The sequence below is a fragment of the Acyrthosiphon pisum genome, chromosome A1, assembly GCF_005508785.2.
Source record: "Acyrthosiphon pisum isolate AL4f chromosome A1, pea_aphid_22Mar2018_4r6ur, whole genome shotgun sequence".
NCBI classification, from domain to species: Eukaryota; Metazoa; Arthropoda; class Insecta; order Hemiptera; family Aphididae; genus Acyrthosiphon; species Acyrthosiphon pisum.
In genome coordinates, this window is record NC_042494.1 from 100,157,504 (window position 1) to 100,178,068 (window position 20,565).

The window sequence follows — 20,565 nt, forward strand, 5'->3', positions numbered from 1 at the left end:
TAATACAGAGTGAGCAGCAGTGTAAGTACGCGTGGGCTGTTGTAGGAGAAGGGGGAGTCATCACGGCCCACCCTGTATGCTGTATGCGTACGTAGTTCGTATTATATACATAATATACACGAGAGGTAAGCGGGAAAACCAGGTGGTCCCTTTTCGACCGAGTGATCCCCTCCCTCGAGTTTTCCCGTCAGTGGAGGAGGAACATCGACTACCCCCTCCCACATCATCGACCGATGCGCGCGCAAAAATACACTCACACACACCCACACACACCTACACACACACACACACACACACACACACACACACACGTCACGCCAAAAATCGATAGGAGGCGACCTACTAGTTTGACGTGAGCACAGCAGCTTGTTCGGATATAAGTTGGTGGTCGGGAAATGCCGGGGTCTGGAGGCCGTGGACAGGCGCAGCCCGAAACAGATGAGCGCCGAGAACACTAGCAGGCCGACCACGACGCCGAGCAGCGACGAACCGCCAGCTTTGCCGTCCGAATCGTCTGCAGGATGACAACAACAAATACAAACCATAATAATATATATTAAACACGCACATGCAAAAATATATCATACGATTATATTATAATACGCCTGAAAATACTATGTCGAACTTCACTTACTTACTTACTGACTTACGTCCTGCACTGCATTCAAATGCGTGCTAGCACGCGGTACATAATATAATTATAATATATTATATATATATACCGACGTATCTAAACATAAATCATATGCGGTATTCGACTTCCATATTATTATTAGGTATATCATATTATGACCATACAAAATAAACTTATAGGTATTATGTATATAATAATATATTATATAAATAAAACACGCACCTTGGGCGCAAAAACTGCTCCTGGCGTTGGTAGGCCTGGAAACGGTAACAATGTGGTAGCCCTGTTTGCACTTGCATATTGCGTTGTGGTCCACCTGTGCACACACCGCGTGCTTGTCGTGCAACTGACACGTGTCGTCTTGGAAACACTGTTCTCCCAACCCTGCAATCACACACATGGAACTAAATTAAAGTATCTATTTCCGTATTATACGTATATATAGACAGTGTAGATCGTCAATTTTGAATTTTCAATAACTTTTATTAGAATGTAATATCCTGCTTAATAATATATTGTACACATAATATTTATTACTTATTATATTCGAATTTCCCGCTTAAAATGTGGTCTTCTATTATTGTTGACCTAAAAACGTATTGCTCTGTACGTGAATCAATTTTATTAACAGCCAAAATCGTACAGTATCACATATTAAACGTTACTATAAATTTAATGCATGATTTAAAAAATATCATATTTATATAAATTTACACGACAAAAATAAATGCAATTACACAGAAAACATTACAGTATTACACAATATAATAATGTGATGAGTGATGACTGGTGATAGTACGACCTAATTGCTTATACAATCACCTACCACAGTTTAAATGTAATGTACATTGTGCATCATAACTGCGTTAAAAAGAAAAACATATTTAGTAAGGTCCTGAAAATCGAAATCCTGTTGGTAATTCACGAAATTTAAATTACCTACGGCTGAAATAAGATAGCCATTATTTAAATATATTACCAAGGTATCTTAAATGTTATTATGAACTCAATTTTATTTTCTACAAATATAGTTTATATTTGTTTACAAACAAAATGTATCAAATATTAGAAAATTTTAATTAACAACAATTTTTTCAGTGTCTGTCCTTAAAAAAACGTTTGCTCTACATTCTAAGTATTATGATTTAATTTAGTTATAAAATGAATAAATAATAATTTTATAATCAAATTAAAAATTATTGATTTTCTTTGAAATACCTATAGGCTATAACTAATTTATTTTGAAACTTGCTAAATACATGTTGGATGAATTTCATAACCAACAAAATAATTGCTTCATTTTTATTTAGAAAAATAAATCAATATTATTTTGATCAGATTTTAATAGTTCAAAATGTTCTCTACAAATACATCTTAAAAGAGATTTAATAGAAAAAAATCAACAAAAATCAACAAAAATCAAATAAATTATATTAATATAATTTCATAGTTCTATTAATCAAAATATTAATTTATAGACATATCTTAGAATACATAATAATATTAATATTAAAAAAACTTTAATCAATTTTTATTTTTTTGAAATGTTATGATATAAAACAAAATATTTCGTCATTATTGACGAATTAATTAATGTTAATTTATATAATAACTGTCTCCTTCCAACACAAGCTTTAATTACTGATAGGAGGTAGATAAATGAATTGTTTATTATTTTGCATGTAGGTATTTTATAAATTGTTAAATAAATGGTTATTCATTTTGAAAAAATGTATACACTAAATTAAAAATAAAGACAAATAATATTTTACCATTTATAATTATTTGTTTTAAACCATTAAAACCCTCCAGTTTATTTGTTTATTATTGTATGTACATATTTATCACTACAAATATTATATTTACTTTGCCCTACAACTACCTAATAAAAACGTGTTGGAACTTGGAATGTACACAACACATATTATACATTCAATTTAATCAGTTAAACCTAATTGCATTAATGTTTATCATTATAAATTATTGTATACCCTAAAGGCTAAAATATGATATTTTAAAGAGTAATATGAATGTATTACTTAAAAAAAGAAAATAATAGTATAAAATTATAAAAAATTTAGATTATAGATTATTTATTATAGACAAATAAATACAATTATAAATACTTACAACTAAATACTGTGTACCTACTACCTAACCACATATTTATACTGCATTTATTATATTCTGAGCAGAGTAATGAAAGTATTAGTTTTACATTACCTATTTATTTTCAAAACTAAGACTAACAAATCTTAAGTTCTGATTACATTGTTTTAAATTTTCACACTAACACAGTTCAAAAACAAAATTTAAAGCCTTGAGCCTTTGAACTTCAGTTAGGCTTTAGTTAATGTTTAGTCATAAGTAATTTTACAAAATGGGCGATCCACCAAACAGTATTTACGAGTTCAAAATGTAGGTATTAGTGATAAATTAATATAAACACAACACGTATGTATACTATGTATAATCATGAATCACAACTAATTAACATAAAATGTAAGTTATGAGTTTATGAATTTAGTATACATTACAGACCCAACCAAATACGTATTATAATATTATAATGCATCGTAAATGTATTACAATAAAAATAAATATTGATGATATTATGATAATATTATTGGTCATAACTCGCAATAGCTAAATAATATTATTATTATGTGTAGGTATTGTTAATGTACACGCACGCGTATCAAAATTGCCTAATCTATGCGCCGTTGTACAAATATTATTATAATTAAAAACTAGTTGTTACAGTCATTTAAAATAGTGTTAAAAGATTTAAAGGAATCAATAATATTATTCTATATTATTACTACGCTAATACGCCATAATGTTGTATGTTTTCTGAATACAATATTACATACCACAAGTGCTGCATTGAGTGTACAACAATATTAAAAATAATAAAATCCTATAATATTCGATCATCGTACATTGTATTGTATTACATTTCTGTTTTTGGAACGATAATAATATCGTTCGTAGAAGAAAAAGTGAATCTATTTGATATTACTACGTTTAGGCTGCCACGCGTGCTTATTGAAACTGCGCAAAACGCGATATATATTATGTATTATGTATTATGTATTATGTATAAATATGTTTGTGTGCGTAACACCGTGACGTTCACAGATTAAACAGTTGGTGCCCGTTGGCTTTTGCACATCGATTTTCTATATATTTTATTTTCATATCCCCTCGTTCTCAGCTTACTGCAGTTACACAAATGTTGTACATTAACGTTCCCAAACTCAGGTTACATTGATTGCTCACGAATACTATTCACCGAGGGTGGATATTCGGTCTTTATAATAAAAATAAATATCAAAAAGAACCACACACATATTTTATCAATGTATAAGAATATAATATTATACAGGAGTAGGTGGACCATTGTTTTATATTTTAATCTTACTCTGATTGACACTTCAATAAACTATTGTCTACACAATACACGTACGAATCATACACACGGCTTTATTCAATAAACTATTTTATTATCATTAAACAGTCATTTACTTGGTAAATACATATTTATTTTTTTTATTCTATTACTATTAGTCAATTGTATTATAGTTTTAAGTTATAAGCATTTACAATGTTAGTTCAGCAAAGTGAAGTGGCAATGCGGCATAAAGGGGTGCTCACACAATGGTGGTAAACTTATCTAAACTTTAAATAGTTGGTATATATGAACTTTTAACTATAGTAAAGTTTACTGGTTTGAAATTTGATTTTTAACATCGAAATCTCAGAAAAATATACAACCTGATAGTGAAATTATAAAATGAATGTTGTAATTTAAAAAAAAGTAAAAACGTACAAATTGATAATGTAATAATATGTTATATAAAATTTTTTCAAAATATTTGTGTTTTAATTATTTATTCAAAACGCAAAAATGTATAAAAAAGAAAAAGATTGTTAAGTAGTATATTATATTGATAACACTCCTCTCTCGGTCTTAAACATAAATTCTAACGGAAAACTTTGCCTATTTTCTCATACTGTCACGTAAATATGTGGAACATGTAGTTCGGAACATTTTCTAACAAAAACAGCGGGGTAGTAATATTTAGTAATTACGTTTTATCATTTAAATGGCGGAAAATCGTTTACGAACATAATAATGATTATAACACTGCTAAAGTTTTCTATAGGTACACAGCAATAATGTATATGGACTATAAAATATCAACATATACCTACCTATAATTATGTGCGTGACGTGACATGCAATTTAACGTACATTTTATCGATCATTGAGTATTTCATATTATTGAACACGAGAAACTAATGTTAAAATAACATCGCTTAGATACAGGTTACTGATGAAAAACTTAAACAAGATATAAAATGTATATAATGTAAAGTAATTAATATATATTTTTGTGATGTAATAATTTATGAATAAATAATAATTTTACAGGGATTAATTCATAATTTGTAATAGTTTAATAATTAGTATTAGGTACCTAATAACTATATACATATATTACTATATAGGTACCTATATAGTTAATTTAAATTTAAAATTTAAAACAGAATAGGTATTTAATTAAAAATAATAACTTTAGTACTTCAAGTCAAGATAATGAATATATTAGATACACAAAATAGGCAACACCGTACATTTCTATAAAAGATTACGAGAAACAATAATTAACCATTATTTGCTTATAAAAACTGAAAACGGTGTTATAATATTTTATAACTTTTAAGAACTTAATTTACAATTTTTTTTTTTTAAACACTTTTTGGTAGGAATCATATTTTATTATTTCTTATTTTTTTTTTTTAATTTACTATTGTTTCAAATTAAAATTATCACAAAAATTATTTTTCAAGGAGTTAAGTTAAATTTCGTTGTAGTATTGCACATGTTTTTCCAAATCAAATTATATTTAATAATGTTATAGAATCAAACTAATAACAATATCAATAATATAATACGCGAATCTAAAAATACATTATACAAATTAAATTAAAAATATACATTACATTAATTATTTTGTTTTTTAAATGTTGTTTTATCAATACAAATAGATATATCCAGATATATAATCCTTATTGTTTATTAATCTACAGAGTAATTCAACTCAAAAATTATTTCTAATTATTTATTTGATATAAAAGTACTTATCTATACTCTGTCCAGCGAGAGAACACTCCACATTCCGACGAAAATCAGTTCTTATTCTGTGTATTACTATTCCTCACGCTACACCCTGACATAGTGTAAAGTGGAACAGGTCTCTCTATGGCGGGGAGTAGAGTTGGAGTGTGCTGAATCAGCATGTTCTCTCGCTGGAAGAGTATAATATACTCTGCAGATTTGTAAATTTAATTACTTAAGCTCTAAAGTAGTAAATTACTAACAATCACATTAACTAATATAATATTATATATTTATATCTAATGTTCAATAATTATTAATTACCAATCAATTAAAATTATGGATACGAAATTATACAATTGCCCTTCAACTTTACTCTAAAATATATTTCTTTATTACTGATAAGTGATAAGCTAAAGAGTGTTGTCAATATTTTTTATTCAACAGCTATCTAATAATTATTTCGTGAAAAATATTTATTTTTTTCAAATTAAATGTTCTATCAAGTTCTGTGTGAATAATTAAATTCTATTCGCTATTTCAAGTTTTTCTGTAGTACATTTGTCTTATGAAATAATAATATTTTCTCATAATATTATGTTCCATCTTCCATGCATATCTAAACACAATAGTCTCAAATTTTACTTGGATACTTTCTCAGTTTGCACTTAACTTTATCGCATATATTATATTATATAACTACGCTACAAAATGCTTTCTCCAATGTCGGATACGATCAACTGTATGATTTACGTTGTGATTTGCTACAAGTACACTGTCCTGAATATTATATTATGACATACCTAGTCGAAGATAAGTAGGCACATACGTTTATTTAATTTATGTACACGTTCATTTAGCTTATATATATATATTATATATGACATTAGCATTCTTCGTGATATAAAGTGTTCTCATTTAAAAGGTCCGTTTTCCATTAACAAAACATGTTCCGCACAGAGTTACATATAGATCCAACTATATACCTACGCCTATTTAAAGCACCTTGATCATAATTAGTAACAATATTTAACTTATTATTGCACACATGATGACTGGCATTTCAATCATTATTTTTTACTGTAATACTAATGTGATCAAATGTACCCCATCAAGAGAGATTAGTGCAGCTTTTAATAAATATAATACTTTAAATTTAAAATTGACAGAGGGGCTTAAAATAGTATGAAATATTATTTTTATTTGAATCTTGACTGTGTAAAATATTTCAACTATGGAATCGAAAGTTTCAAATACAATATGTCGATATTTATGAGTTAATTTGGATTATTTACAATACTAATAATTATATGGCCCATTTTGATTTAATATATATTTAGTCACATTAGACAGCGCTTATTCCCTATCAAATTTTGCATTAGCGCGATTTTACCGGTGTAAATACATTACAATTATTTACACGATTATAACACATAATTAATACGAAATAAATACATAACTTTTTTTTGTTTGGGTTAAGACTTTGAAGCAATATTAGAGCAGAATATCGGTTAAAGGTAGTTTGGTTAGGTTATCTTCATATCTATTTTAAATATATTTCTGTAAGTATATTACATTTTTGTTCAAAAACTGTAGTAGGTTGTAAGTATGACTAGTATGTAAATATAAGTACGAATAAGCATTTTAGCTATACACAAAAGTATAGGTATTGATTCATCAAGTATGGCCACTTCTTTTATCCTTTAATAGTGCATTTACTCATTTCCTGATTTTTTAAATTTCGAAACACTTAAAAAAAATAGTATAAGTACCATTTTAGGAGTGTCATGTGGTGATAGTCGTGATACAAACTTGTAATTAAAATCACCTTTTTATTTTAAATTGTTAATCGGATAATTATTTTTAACTTTTAATGTACAGATCTAAACAAATTTGAACGAGCAGTTTCTGAGTTAATAAAATGGAATTGGGTACTTTGGTAACAATAATAATAATTATAATAATAATCCTTAATTGAGTTAATATCATAATAATGGCTTTACATTAAATATAAAATAGAATTAGTCTAGAATTTATTATAATATTCAGACATTAATCGTAGTAAATTATAAAAATATGTGAATAGATTAATATTAATTAGTATAATTATTATCAAATAATTGCGTAGTCCCCATATCTCTCAAACATATTATTATGGGCTATTAAATCCATAGTACCTATACAAAGTTCAATAACACAAACCATATAGTGTTTTGTATTTTGTTTTATAATATATTTCATAGTTTTGAAAAAAAATCATCTGTTTAACAATTTAATTTACAAAAATTTGGTTCTCATTTGTTATAGGGCCATTCGGAGCGTGATTTTACAATTTTCCGACACCCAATTCGCAGACAATATCGGTATTCACGTTATATTAATAAAATCAATAAAATTATTTCTTCACACACATAAGAAACCCTGATACAATAAAATTAAATATAATATAATTTTAATATAATAATATGATAAATGATTATGTAGTTTGGACAAAATTACGATTAAATATTTTAATTTTTCATGACCGCCACAATAATCTACGCATTTGTACTTTATAGTATTCGTAGTCTTCAGTTTATTCTATGCACATTTAATAATATTGTTTATTTAAGGAAGTCCTCATATTTTTCGACTTAACTTTAAACGATTTAATAACGGCAGAAAAACCAACTTTATAAGTTATATATGTGTATATATGTTGTATACTTGTATAGTTATATCTTATATTATGCATATTATATTATATGTGGATGTAGGTATAATAGGTATATCGTATATAACAATTAAATTTATTAAATGTTAAATGTCGCCTAAGAACAATCATGGCCAATGTCAAAAAATTCAAATATGCGTTTTATATATCAATAGATTCGTATTTTCAAGACGCGTAAGATCAAGTGATTAGTTTTGATGTTTGACCGTTAGGTTCGCTGTGAAAATTCCAAATGTCATCATAGCCTATCTAATATCGTTTGTTATTAGTGGTATCATGACCTATCTAAAAATTGTATTAGTGGTATCATAGGTTGTATCATGGTCTATCTAAAATACTGTTAACAGTGGTAAATGTTATGTTATCATGACCAATCTAAAAATTTCGGAACTGCCACCAATAATAGAGAGCCGTCAGCAGCCAAAAACTCGATGAAATTAGTATTACTAATATTATAATTATTATTGACAATAAGATGAAACGTTTTAGATTTAATTAATGTCTAAAGGTATACCAACATTCAAAATTCCTAACAAAAAAACAGTTTTTTGTTTACCCTGAAAAGTTGGGAAAACTGAGATTGGCCATAATATGGTTCTTAGGCGACGTAATAATATGTTCTTTACAGTGCCCAGTGCTCAAGTTCACGTAGTGAAATATTACTATACTAACTAAAATTATAATTTTATTTTAAAACCTCCGTGGACTTTTCAGTTATTTATTAATTTGTGTATTATTTTGATCGATGACAATAATTGTCTCGTGATAGGTACCTATAACGTTGAGATAGGTTCACAGATTTTGGCAGTTTTATAATTGTCTTACTATGCCAAGAAGCACGTAGCCCATATTGTGGTTATTGGCGAACTGAATACTTTTTAAAAACTATTAAAAACTGCTCTTTTGATCGAAAAATACGACGACGGTAAACGAGTGTCGATGAACTGGACATAAACCGTTCAAAGGGGTCCTCCGACCTCTCTCGTGGTGCAACGGGATCACTTTGCCACAATTCCCGTCTTAAGAAAATTTCTCGGACCTCCTGAACATTTTTAAAATAGTCAGATACATTTTTTCAGCGATACCTATAAGACCTTATCATTTATAAAATCTTTTTCTTATACCTCAATACCTAATACAATTTTATTTCGTCTTGGTATAGTTTGTAATTGCGTATTATATTATATAAGCAGGCTACGTTTTCGATAATGCTAAATGATAGAATATTAGAGCATTATTGTCATTTATTATTGTCACGCTGCCGAAGTCCAAAGAAAAATGATAAAAAAACCAAAAATTTTCGTTGAAATTCGCTATCGCAATTATCGACGTGCAGTCGGGTGGTGACTATATATTATATTATATACATAGACAATTACGGTTATTCGTTTATTACTTCATTGAATGTTCAATATTTTCTTTATTACTTATTTCTTGTTGAGTGCGGCATTAGTAATATGTTTGCCAGTGTGCTATTTTTTTAATACTATACCAATATCATGAATTTGAATGAACTTAGTTGACTGCATTTCCTAACATTTTGTAAATCTCGGTGACTATATTTTTATTAGGTATTCATATCGTATTGACGTATTATGATGATCAAGGGGGCCCCTGCATTATTGGCCCCATGACACAGAAAAACTTTGTAATGGCTCTGCTCATTTGAGAACATCAGAGAATTATCTTTGCTGAATAGTAGGTTTCAAGGGTACCTAGTTAAAGTAGGTCACTGTAATAATGGATGCGTTCAATTTTAATTCAATAATAAATCACTGTATACAAATGTGCGTTATCCTACCGTTTTTGTTAGTTTTTGCTCGATATTAAGAACAATACTGGGAAATGTCTACTTTTCACTTCCCGAAGTACCAACTGGATAAAGTTTCTAGACAGTAACTACCCTCAATGTTGAAGATTGAATCAAATTCACTGCACTTCTGAGATATAACATCAAACTCTAAAATGCTTATAAAATTACATAAGAAATCTTAGCAGATAATTGAAAATATAGCCTTTAAGTATAGGTACTTAATTAAAAATTTTAAAAACTAGAATATAAATAATTAAAAAAAAAACGGTACCGATGGGTGGAGGGTGGCGAATACTTTTTAAACCATTCTGTCCATATATATATAAATGTTTCCTTTATCAATTCTGGTTTATGTGTATTATTATTAGAATTCTATTTTATCTTTGTGTACATATATTATACTATATATATAATAATATATACACATAAATTGCTTAGTCATCCATATATCGTGGTCGATACAATGCTAAATGTATTCGTTGTTTGAACAGTGACGGTCGATTTACAGACATTTATTTCGTGGGCATCCGTACATAATATAATAACAATTACAATATGTATGATCTGAAAATGGTTAAGTTATATTAACAGCGGCTTAATGGATAAACTGATCATAAATTAGGTACCAACTATATCAATTAATCAGGAAATTATTGAAATAATTAAAGTCTACATTTTTATGTCCGAAGTATAATCTACTAACGTTTCCAAATGGTCAACGGGTCAAATAATAATCATTATAAGTACAAATTTCAAATATTGAAAAATTAATAATGACGCAAAATAAGTTCTTCGAGATGAATGTATATTCTAGTCTTGTCAATATATTAGATTACTTATCATTTAAATTATTAATTATTAAATTGTATTTATAGATCAAATAACTAAAGTTATATACCAGAGTTTTATTAAAAATTATGACAGATGGTTCGTGGTTTTGATACGTATATTACTTATAATTTATAATATTGTCAATATAGTATTTCCAATAATAGCTAAGTAAGTAAGTAGATAAATAAAATAAATAAATTGCATTTCGTTTACATGCCATTAGAGAATTAACATTTTTAGGATATAAAATAGAAGTATATAGTACAATAACATATATAATTTAAAAATGTTTGCTGTCAATTATCATTTTTATAAGCCATAACCTTCAAAGTCAGTGTAGACTGGATACTTCAATAATTCCACCTAATGTAACTGTAATAATCAACTATCGAATATTTATTTGATTTTTGTAAAAAGTTCATAAATTTCTGTATTAGTCTATTTCATTATAACAGACAATTTTGTCCATGGAGTAGATATAAAAAAAAAATAATGGGTATTGACTATTCACTTAAAATTTCCAAATATTTTTCTATCAGTCGTAACTCATAAAACTACAAGTTATAACTATAAAATACAATTAATTTAAACATAGTTTTTACAAAAATGTGTAGGCTATTTTATCAATTATTAATACCTATTCAAAATGTTACTAAAGTTGAACATTTTAAAAAACCAAAGTTTTTATTTCGGATACTTTAAAAGTTTGCGCTCGATAAAATCAGTATTTCTACTTTAATTTTAATAAGATATTTTAAAAGCCATACTTTCGCAGGGTTATAGCAGTTTCTACTTCCATAAATTTAGTTTTTAATTAAATTCAAAAAACTTTATTTTTAAAGTTTGATTAAATAATTTATGAAAAAAACTGATTTTTTAACTGTATCGTTTCATTCTTATGATACATTTTTAAAATATCTAAAATGTGAGAATTTACTGTTATAATAATGTTATTATTTACAGTAGTATTCATTAAAATAGCAAAACAATATAACTTAGAATCACTAATTGTTTCATTAAGAACTTTTCTCGAAAGATTAAATCACAAAAACATTGAAATCGTACGAATAACACAATTTAAACTTTTCATTATGTATTATTATTTCTTATTATAAAAACATCAAAGTATAATAATAGAAGTATAACAAGTATTTCAATTTTCAATTAATGCTTTTCCAACATATTTATTGAGAAATATATTATTTTAATTTAATTTCCTATTGAAACTGTAGGTATTACCTAGTTAAGATAATTAATAAACAAATATCCTCATATTTATCATCCTATTATATTCGTATTAGTATTTTTTTATATTTTTTTATACCTATTTATAATATTTTTAATGGTGAAAAAATAAGAAATAATCTTCGTCTGAGATTAATTAATTACATTTCAATCATTAAAATTATAAAGACAGACTGTCAGAAACTCTTGGAACGATATCAAAAATATTGTGAAAACGTGTAATCTTCTAAGATATATCAAATTAATTTTAAATAAATTATTCGAAAAAAAGTTATATAGGTGCATGTGTCTATAATAATTACATAGTTAACTTTATCGATTTTATTTGTATTAATTTATTTGGCTTTCCGTAGATTAGGTACTTTCTTCTCAATTAATCTTTTGTTCATACACTTTCAACCTAAGACTTTTTCCAACAATGTTAAATGCTCTTTGCCCATGTATACAATCCGTATACTTATCCTAACAATAAATCGTACTATTTTTCCGATACAATTAATAGGTAGGTATACACATAGTTTGTTTTGTTATTTGGTATTTCTTATTGAATTCTGTTAAATACATTAAATTGCATTTGATTTTAAGAACCTGTTTTTTTCAATACTTTAAAAAACATTTTAGTTTATACTTTTACACAATACATTCATAGGAGCACATAAATTATCAAAACAGTAATTATTTGATTTGATTTTTAAATATTACTGTAGTAATTGTATTATTGTATTTTTTTCGTATCAACAAAACATTTTTTTAAGCAACTCGTTTTACACAAATGTGTAATAATATATTTTATTAAAAATGTAAAATGCAAATTATTTTAAAACTACAAATTGACATTTCAAATGTATTTGTTCTTATAATACATTTACAGGATAATCCATTAAAGCACAATATGTTGCCTAAATTATTTTCATAAATACCACAAGTTCAAAATATACCTGCTCATAAAAATATCAAAATTAACCGAATTTTTAATGAAACAGTAACGAACCTAATAAATAGGACTAAATTTAGTCTGACATCTAGTTTAGTTTGACATTTTGATATTTTTATTTTCCTGAAATTGTTTTAGTCTCAGTTTCAGCGTAGGTAATGTTAATGTTTCCTTACCTATATTTTCTTTAAATGTATAGGTTTAAAATCCGATCAACTAAACTAATCATTTATAATTTTTGACAGTAAATGTGTTTTAATGGTTAAATATCTGACATGGTAATTTCAAACTTTATAGTTGAAGAACCTGAGTTGTTTATTAACAATTTGTTGTTTAGATTCTTGTACATACACATATTACAAATGCAAAAGGTTTAGAAAGTAAGTCTACGTAAAGTTAGAGTAAATTTAATTCAGAATATTGTGTTTGCTTTTTGTAAACAATGCAGATGTGTTGTTCTTATGTGCTTTTGTGCTACATATTATACTCATGATACATATTATTTGGTTTAGGAATTTAATTAACAAATATTAAATTACCTTAAAATATTAAAGTACAAAATTAATAGTACAAAACTAGCTCAGTTTTATTTTACTAATATATAATGTACCAGGTACTTATATTACAATTACTACAGTGACTATTTAAAAATATCTATTTGTTGTTTTTTTTTACTTGTGTAAGTTGAATTTTTTTTTAATAAGGCGAACAATTTTGTTTTATGAATCGTAGAAGATATTAATATATGTATATAACAACCAAAAATAAGACAGATGCGAGGTATTATAAAGAACTGCATACACACAGTGATTCAGTGATTTACGACCAACATGACTATTTGCCAAACACGTAGGAAAAATATATATTCTGGAAGACAGAAAGAAGGAAACATAGATATACGACTTTAATACCTGGGTACCTAAATACATATATCATGTATATTATCATATTATATTAATATATTATATATATATATATCGTTTTTTAAATTCAAAAGTATACCTATAACAGAGCTTAATAATATTTTGTGAATGATTAATATTTCAATGAAAATTAAATTTATGATTAAAGCAAAATTTTTTTTTTTTTGTTAAAAGATTCACCCTTGAAGAAACAAATTTATTTTTTTTAATTTTCTATCGTGCAACATTTTCATGATTACCAATAGCAGAGAATTTTTTTATTTCACGTTATTGGTCTATATTTGTAAAATGTATTACAATTTAATTTCGAATTGTATCATATAATAATATTGAAGAATACGTATTCTAAAAGTTGTTGGTAGTATATTGAACTTGATACTTAAGAAGTTAAGACACAGCTGTCTTCGAGCGTATATGTATAATATTATATGTTTGAAGAAAATAATTATTCGTGAACTGATTTATGGATCTGCTATTATTTTTGTGTTTCAATAAATTCAAAAATAAAATCATTGATTTAACTAATGAACTTCACACCAAATTTTTTTACCTGATCCGATAGAATAGATTCAATAGAGACAATTTTCGAAAAAAAAATCTGTGTGTACATATTGTTAGTACAACAATTATGTATTAGCTATAAAAAAAAACGTATAATCAGATACACATAAACATGTTTGACTACCAAACTGATTGTTTTACTATTATTACTGAAACACTCATAGTAAAATGAGTAAAATATTGTTTAACTGAATATCGAAGGATATAAAAAGAACATATATTATATTCAAATTTCAAGAACATGTTATATTGTTGTATCAAGCGTAGGTACCATAAAAATGAATATCATATAACACAACCTTTTACCTTATACCTATACTTTTTTTTTTGTTTTGTATTAATAAAATAATCCATTTCGTGAAATTTAGTATGGTATGTACATTTAAATATATCAGCTTCCCATTAAAGAAATGTTATGGTATAAAACGAAATACAACAGGTGGTTACAAATTGTTATAGTCGAGAAAATACTCGTACATTTTAAAATATTAAATAACAATACATGGAGTATCACCAATGGATGGTTTATGTGTTCACACCGCCCAATGATATATCAATAAGAATCCTCCCAAATACATATTGAAAAAATTAATTTAAAGATTGTATTTTACATAATAAAAACGAAAAAAATATAAATATAAATGTTGGTAAACACAAGTAACAATTTCACAATATTTAAAATACAATATATATTATTATTTATAATGTAGGTACTCTTATATTATTTTGTTGAATGAAATTTAATTAAATTTAGTCATAATATTTAATTATTTTTTATGATTTCAAACAATATTTTAATAACTAGATACCTATTTCAATATGGATTAAAAATAATATTTGTTTAAAAGGGCTTTAGGCATATTAAAATATAATGACGTTCACTATAAAAATTTAAATTAAATTAAATTAAATATTTATTGTATCCGTTTTCACAATAGATAATTATTCACATGTGAATATTTCTTCAATTGCATTAGGTAGATAATGAAGTTATAATACAAAAAAATATGTTGATCCGTGTTCAACATCGATAAAACCAAAATAATGTACTTTGAAATTTTATATCGACCTAACAACTAGGTTTAAGTTAACTTATAATAATTTATTATATTACTTATTAATTATCTTTTTAATCTATGAAATGGAAACTAAGTTTTAAGCTTTAAGCTTTTCTGTGATTCTAATCAAGCATAGGAATTAATACGTAACCTATAAACGTTACTATATTTTATATTATATACTTATTATTTATTAGTAAGAAATAAAATAAAACTTAATGTTCAAAATTGTTTCATTAGAGCGGGTCATCCGGTCACCTGTATACTAATTTAACGTTTATGTTGGATGATGCATATACAGCGGTTAATTAATTTTTGATGGGTTTATATAGGTGACCAATGGCCATACATAAATGATTACCCGTCAAGAGTAATATGGTCATTGCGAGAGAGTACGAGTGGTGTACTCAACCAAGTGAAATGTCATTTGTTTATGTCCATGTTCGTGGGTTTAGTTTTTGACAAATTGTATCCAGCATTGTTATAAGAGTAGTGCAAGACCATGATTTCTGTCTAAATTAGGCTATTCACAAAAATACAACAGCAAACCCATTACCCAATACCGTCGTGCAATAAATTACTTTGAGTTACATGCCTTACAGGATAACGTAACGTAACGTAACATTCAACAACCAACAATATATTTTAGTCATACCAAGTATACAAGTATAATATACTAACAATTTAAAAATCATAAAATTATATTTTGATTTAACTATAATAATTACGAACACAAAATGTTCAGACTAAAAGAATTACTTGAATAAATATTTGATATTTGTATAAATATATTATGTTCATAATTCGCATGCAAGCCATAAAGTATTTTAAGCCCGACACGTCTTGTTAATGTATGCAGCTTTTTATCAAGACCAAATGATGTAAGCTAAGTGATCATTTAAAATAAAATATATATATATTTGATTTATCAACGAAAATAAAACGATACAAAAAATTAAATTAAAATTTTTTTCATACTAAGCTTAGTAATAAACAATAAGCTATAATTGTGCAACGATGAATAAATAATGTAACGAAACTTATAAATTTAAAAATATAGGTTCTTACAATAGATTTGTTTACCTGTTCATAAAAATTATATTTGCTCAGGGTTGACTTTATACTTTTCAGAAGGACGAGAACTTGGTAAAATTACGATATTCCTATTTCCTGGCTGATAATACATCTACACTGATGATCGTTTGGTGATCATAATAATATTCAATATAATTACTTAAGTCTATAAAATACAATGTTACTATAAATAATATATAAATTAAATAAAAAATGAAAATGTATATTTCAAACTTAATTTATGTGTCCGTTACAAAAATTAAATATCTGGCAATATTAATTTACTCTGCATCTATTATGGCATTGGTATATAGGTAATAGGTATAATAATTTATTGCCATGATCAACTATCGTAAATAATATATATATGACCAGAACCCACAGGATGATGTAAATTAAGTATTAACTAACTTAGTTATCGGTAACTATTGATTTTACTTAAGCAAACATCCGGACATGGTTAGTCGCGAAGCGGCGAGCTTAAGTACACTACATTACTACGTGTAATATAATAATGAGCTTTAAATGACATTTGTTGATTTTCACCAGATATTATTTAGCAGCAATCAGATTGTCTTATAATAAATAAAGAATTTTATATGTATAGGTATTAAAAAATAGGTAGGTAGTTTAATAATGTATTAAATACAAATAACGAAAAGCATGGAGTTTGAGATTTAAAAATAAAAACAAAACAAACATCTACATACTTTTTATTTCAATGGTATCAAAATCTTGTTAGTATAATACAGAATGACTCAAAATTCTTCACCCGAATTCAAAAATTCATATTTTTTTTAATGTTTACAAACATATACACTCAATTTTCACTAAAAGAAATTAATTTTTTGCTATTTTTATGGCAATGATTTTTAGATTTTCAAATTGCTTTTGTATCATCTAAAACTTCTTAGATAAACTCATCTAAAGAAGAGCCAAGTACCATTAATATAATGGAGTAATGTAACTTTTTCGAGGCTGTGCCCTCTTTAATTTACTTAATTCTCTTAGTTTTAGAGTTTATTTTATATATATCTTATAAACAGCGTGTTATACTCCTGGTTATAAATTAAAAAAATTGGTTGTCATTTGTCAAAATTAATACATTTTAAAGTTCACTTCAACTTAAAAAAATATAGATGTCTTTTAAATTTATAAAAACTAGATATTATGTGTATGTCATATTTTATCTGCAGAAAGCAGATTTATTTTCACAAATGTAATGCGTCATTAAGGAACTTATAGCGAGTACCCTGCAGTAATCAAATGGATCATCCCATATGCGTAGCATAAACTCGTACAGGTAGATCTGTGGGGTGCCGGAGGATAGGGTGGGCCGATCAGAGCTTACATAGTTACATATACTATAATAATATATACACGCGCAGTGTGCGTCATTGACCCGCGGACCTGGGAGCTTAAAAGCAGTGGGGGGGGGAGAGGAGGGGGTCGGTCGGTCGAACACTACCATGGTGGCGATTGGGGTGGTGGTACGTTCGCGTGAGCCTGCGGAGAGGTCTGACGGACGATGCTCGCCGGGACGAGCGAGGCAGACGGGGACGGGACGGGACATGACGGACGGAAGTGCTACCTGTTTGTGCAGTGTCGTTGTTCGCGGTGTTGACGCGTTGATCGGCCAGCGCGCACGCGCACAACAAACACATCCATCGGATCCGTCTGGCGGCCAACTGCATCTCATGTCGTCGGCTCGTCGTGGTGATTGCTGCCGCTGCGACGTCCGCGTCGTCGGCGGGATATCGTTCGGGCACGGACGATTCGATATAAATATACAATATTATATTCACCTAGTCTGAGTGTAAGTTATAATACAACGGAAACTGTGGCGGCCGGTCGGCGATCTGGCTGTCAGAGCGACAATGGGGGGTCAGGTCGGTAACCTGCAGCAGACCTGCAGCCCCGACGTCCGGATGTTATAATACAGTGGAATTGGCGGATAGGCGAATTATAATATATTATACTAAAACAATGTGATAATGAATTGATAAAAATCACAGAAAACTGGTGCAGACGATGTGGCGACGAGATGCGTAGCTTGCAGACAGCGCCGGAGACGTGTCGGCGAAGAACTGCTGCCGTCGGTGGCGGCGGTGTGCCGCGGAAAAGCGCGCGCACGGCTGATTCGCTGGCCGAGTGGATGCGCTTCGGAATTTCGCACCGACACCGCCGACGCTGAACCCGCTGCTGTCCCGTCGCAATAACCGGCGCGTGTACATCGTCCCGCTACCCGTCGTCGGCGAGAAAACACGAGCACGTCCGCCGAGAATATATAATAATTCAATAATAATCCCATAACGTTTGGCCGTGGTATACGCAGCTGCATACGCACATATTATAACTGTATAATATTATTATAATATCAGTGCTGCAATATTGTGGGATGACAAGACGGGGAAAATACATATCGCCAAACGGTTGGCGGGAGAGGGGGAATCGCAGACTTCTTAAATTGCGCCTATATACCACCTATAAATATTATACAGCAGCTGTCTAATAGTGGTCAACACTCTTACAATCGTGTATACTTACTTGAAAATCACAGCTTAATTTTTTGTGAAGACCGCGACGTCCCCAAAGAAGAGGTACTAATTCAGCTATTTGTACAACTATGTAGATTCTGATTTCTGGGTATACGGTAGGTACCCATAGTCAGTAGTTTATAGTTTTTAAAATTGAATTCCAGTTATGCATTTCATTTTTTTTTTCATTTCAAATGGTCATTATTCATGGTTTAATCGGAAATGTTGACGGATTTTGCCGTTTCATCAAAGCTGAAATTTATGAAAATGGAGTTTCGTTCTCCTTCATCGGGAACGTTGAATTATGTATCTTCCCACTCACTTAAACATCTGCAGCTTTACAGGTCTTATAAACATTCTGTTAAATTATACGGGGTGTATTATCGGTAAAAAAAACTCCCTCTGGCATAACATTATTTCTGAGGTTTACCACAATTCTATTAAAGTTTTCCACCACTGATCTATACCTAGGTATATACTATATCATATACAGGTGTTAGATAGTAAGGTAAATATTTTTTTCTAAACTATAATAGTTATGAAATATCATAGAATTATTATTTTATTCTTCAATTCTTCATACACTAGAAATGAATTTAGTTTTAAACATTTTTGTCCCTCTGGCCCCACCAAGTTTTTACCATCACGCCACTGCGCATTATATAATATTATACATTTATATTCTATGATTTAGGTGCCGAACAATCCTCTTCGGAAATCAACAAACCGTAATTACTATAATTTTTGCTGCTGCCTACGAATTCAACACAACGTTTCGTGATAAAACAAATAAAACATACCTATATGACATAATACTACTGCATTGCGTCTGAAGCTGCACCTACCACGATCACCGCATTTCGTGAACCATTGTTAACTCTATTACTTTATAGATGTATATGAGTATATGTAGGCATGTAGCGACTACACGTTGTATTATTAATTATACTTCCGTCCTTTAAAATAAAGAAAATATTGCGCTGATCGACCCTAAAATCTTAACTAATTTATTTTAAAAACCTTTGCAGACTTTTTTCCCGTTAAACGGACTGATTTTAAAAGCTTTACGATGAATAAGCTGAAAACAGGAAATTTAAAAGTAATTATGACCAAGCCC

The 20,565-nt window shown here is 28.2% G+C and overlaps 1 protein-coding gene across 1 annotated transcript; it reads right to left on the reverse strand.

Annotated features, from left to right (window-relative positions):
- Positions 1–6: 6 nt before the first annotated feature.
- On the reverse strand, positions 7–19,024 carry LOC100573203. Its single transcript, XM_029487895.1, has 3 exons — positions 18,503–19,024; positions 857–1,018; positions 7–514 (listed from the first exon to the last, which is right to left on the reverse strand). The coding sequence occupies exons 1-3, from the start codon at positions 18,577–18,579 to the stop codon at positions 343–345; spliced, it is 411 nt and encodes a 136-aa protein (XP_029343755.1). The 5' UTR covers positions 18,580–19,024; the 3' UTR covers positions 7–342.
- Positions 19,025–20,565: the final 1,541 nt, after the last annotated feature.

Bases quoted from the DNA above. Each gene is read 5' to 3' on its own strand.
- LOC100573203 (XM_029487895.1), bottom strand. From the start codon at position 18,579: ATGGATGTGTTTGTTGTGCGCGTGCGCGCTGGCCGATCAACGCGTCAA. The intron at 1,019-18,502 runs GTAGCACTTCCG...GTGTGATTGCAG, and splicing joins CAACGACACTGCACAAACAG to GGTTGGGAGAACAGTGTTTC. The intron at 515-856 runs GTGCGTGTTTTA...GTCATCCTGCAG, and splicing joins GAGCAGTTTTTGCGCCCAAG to ACGATTCGGACGGCAAAGCT.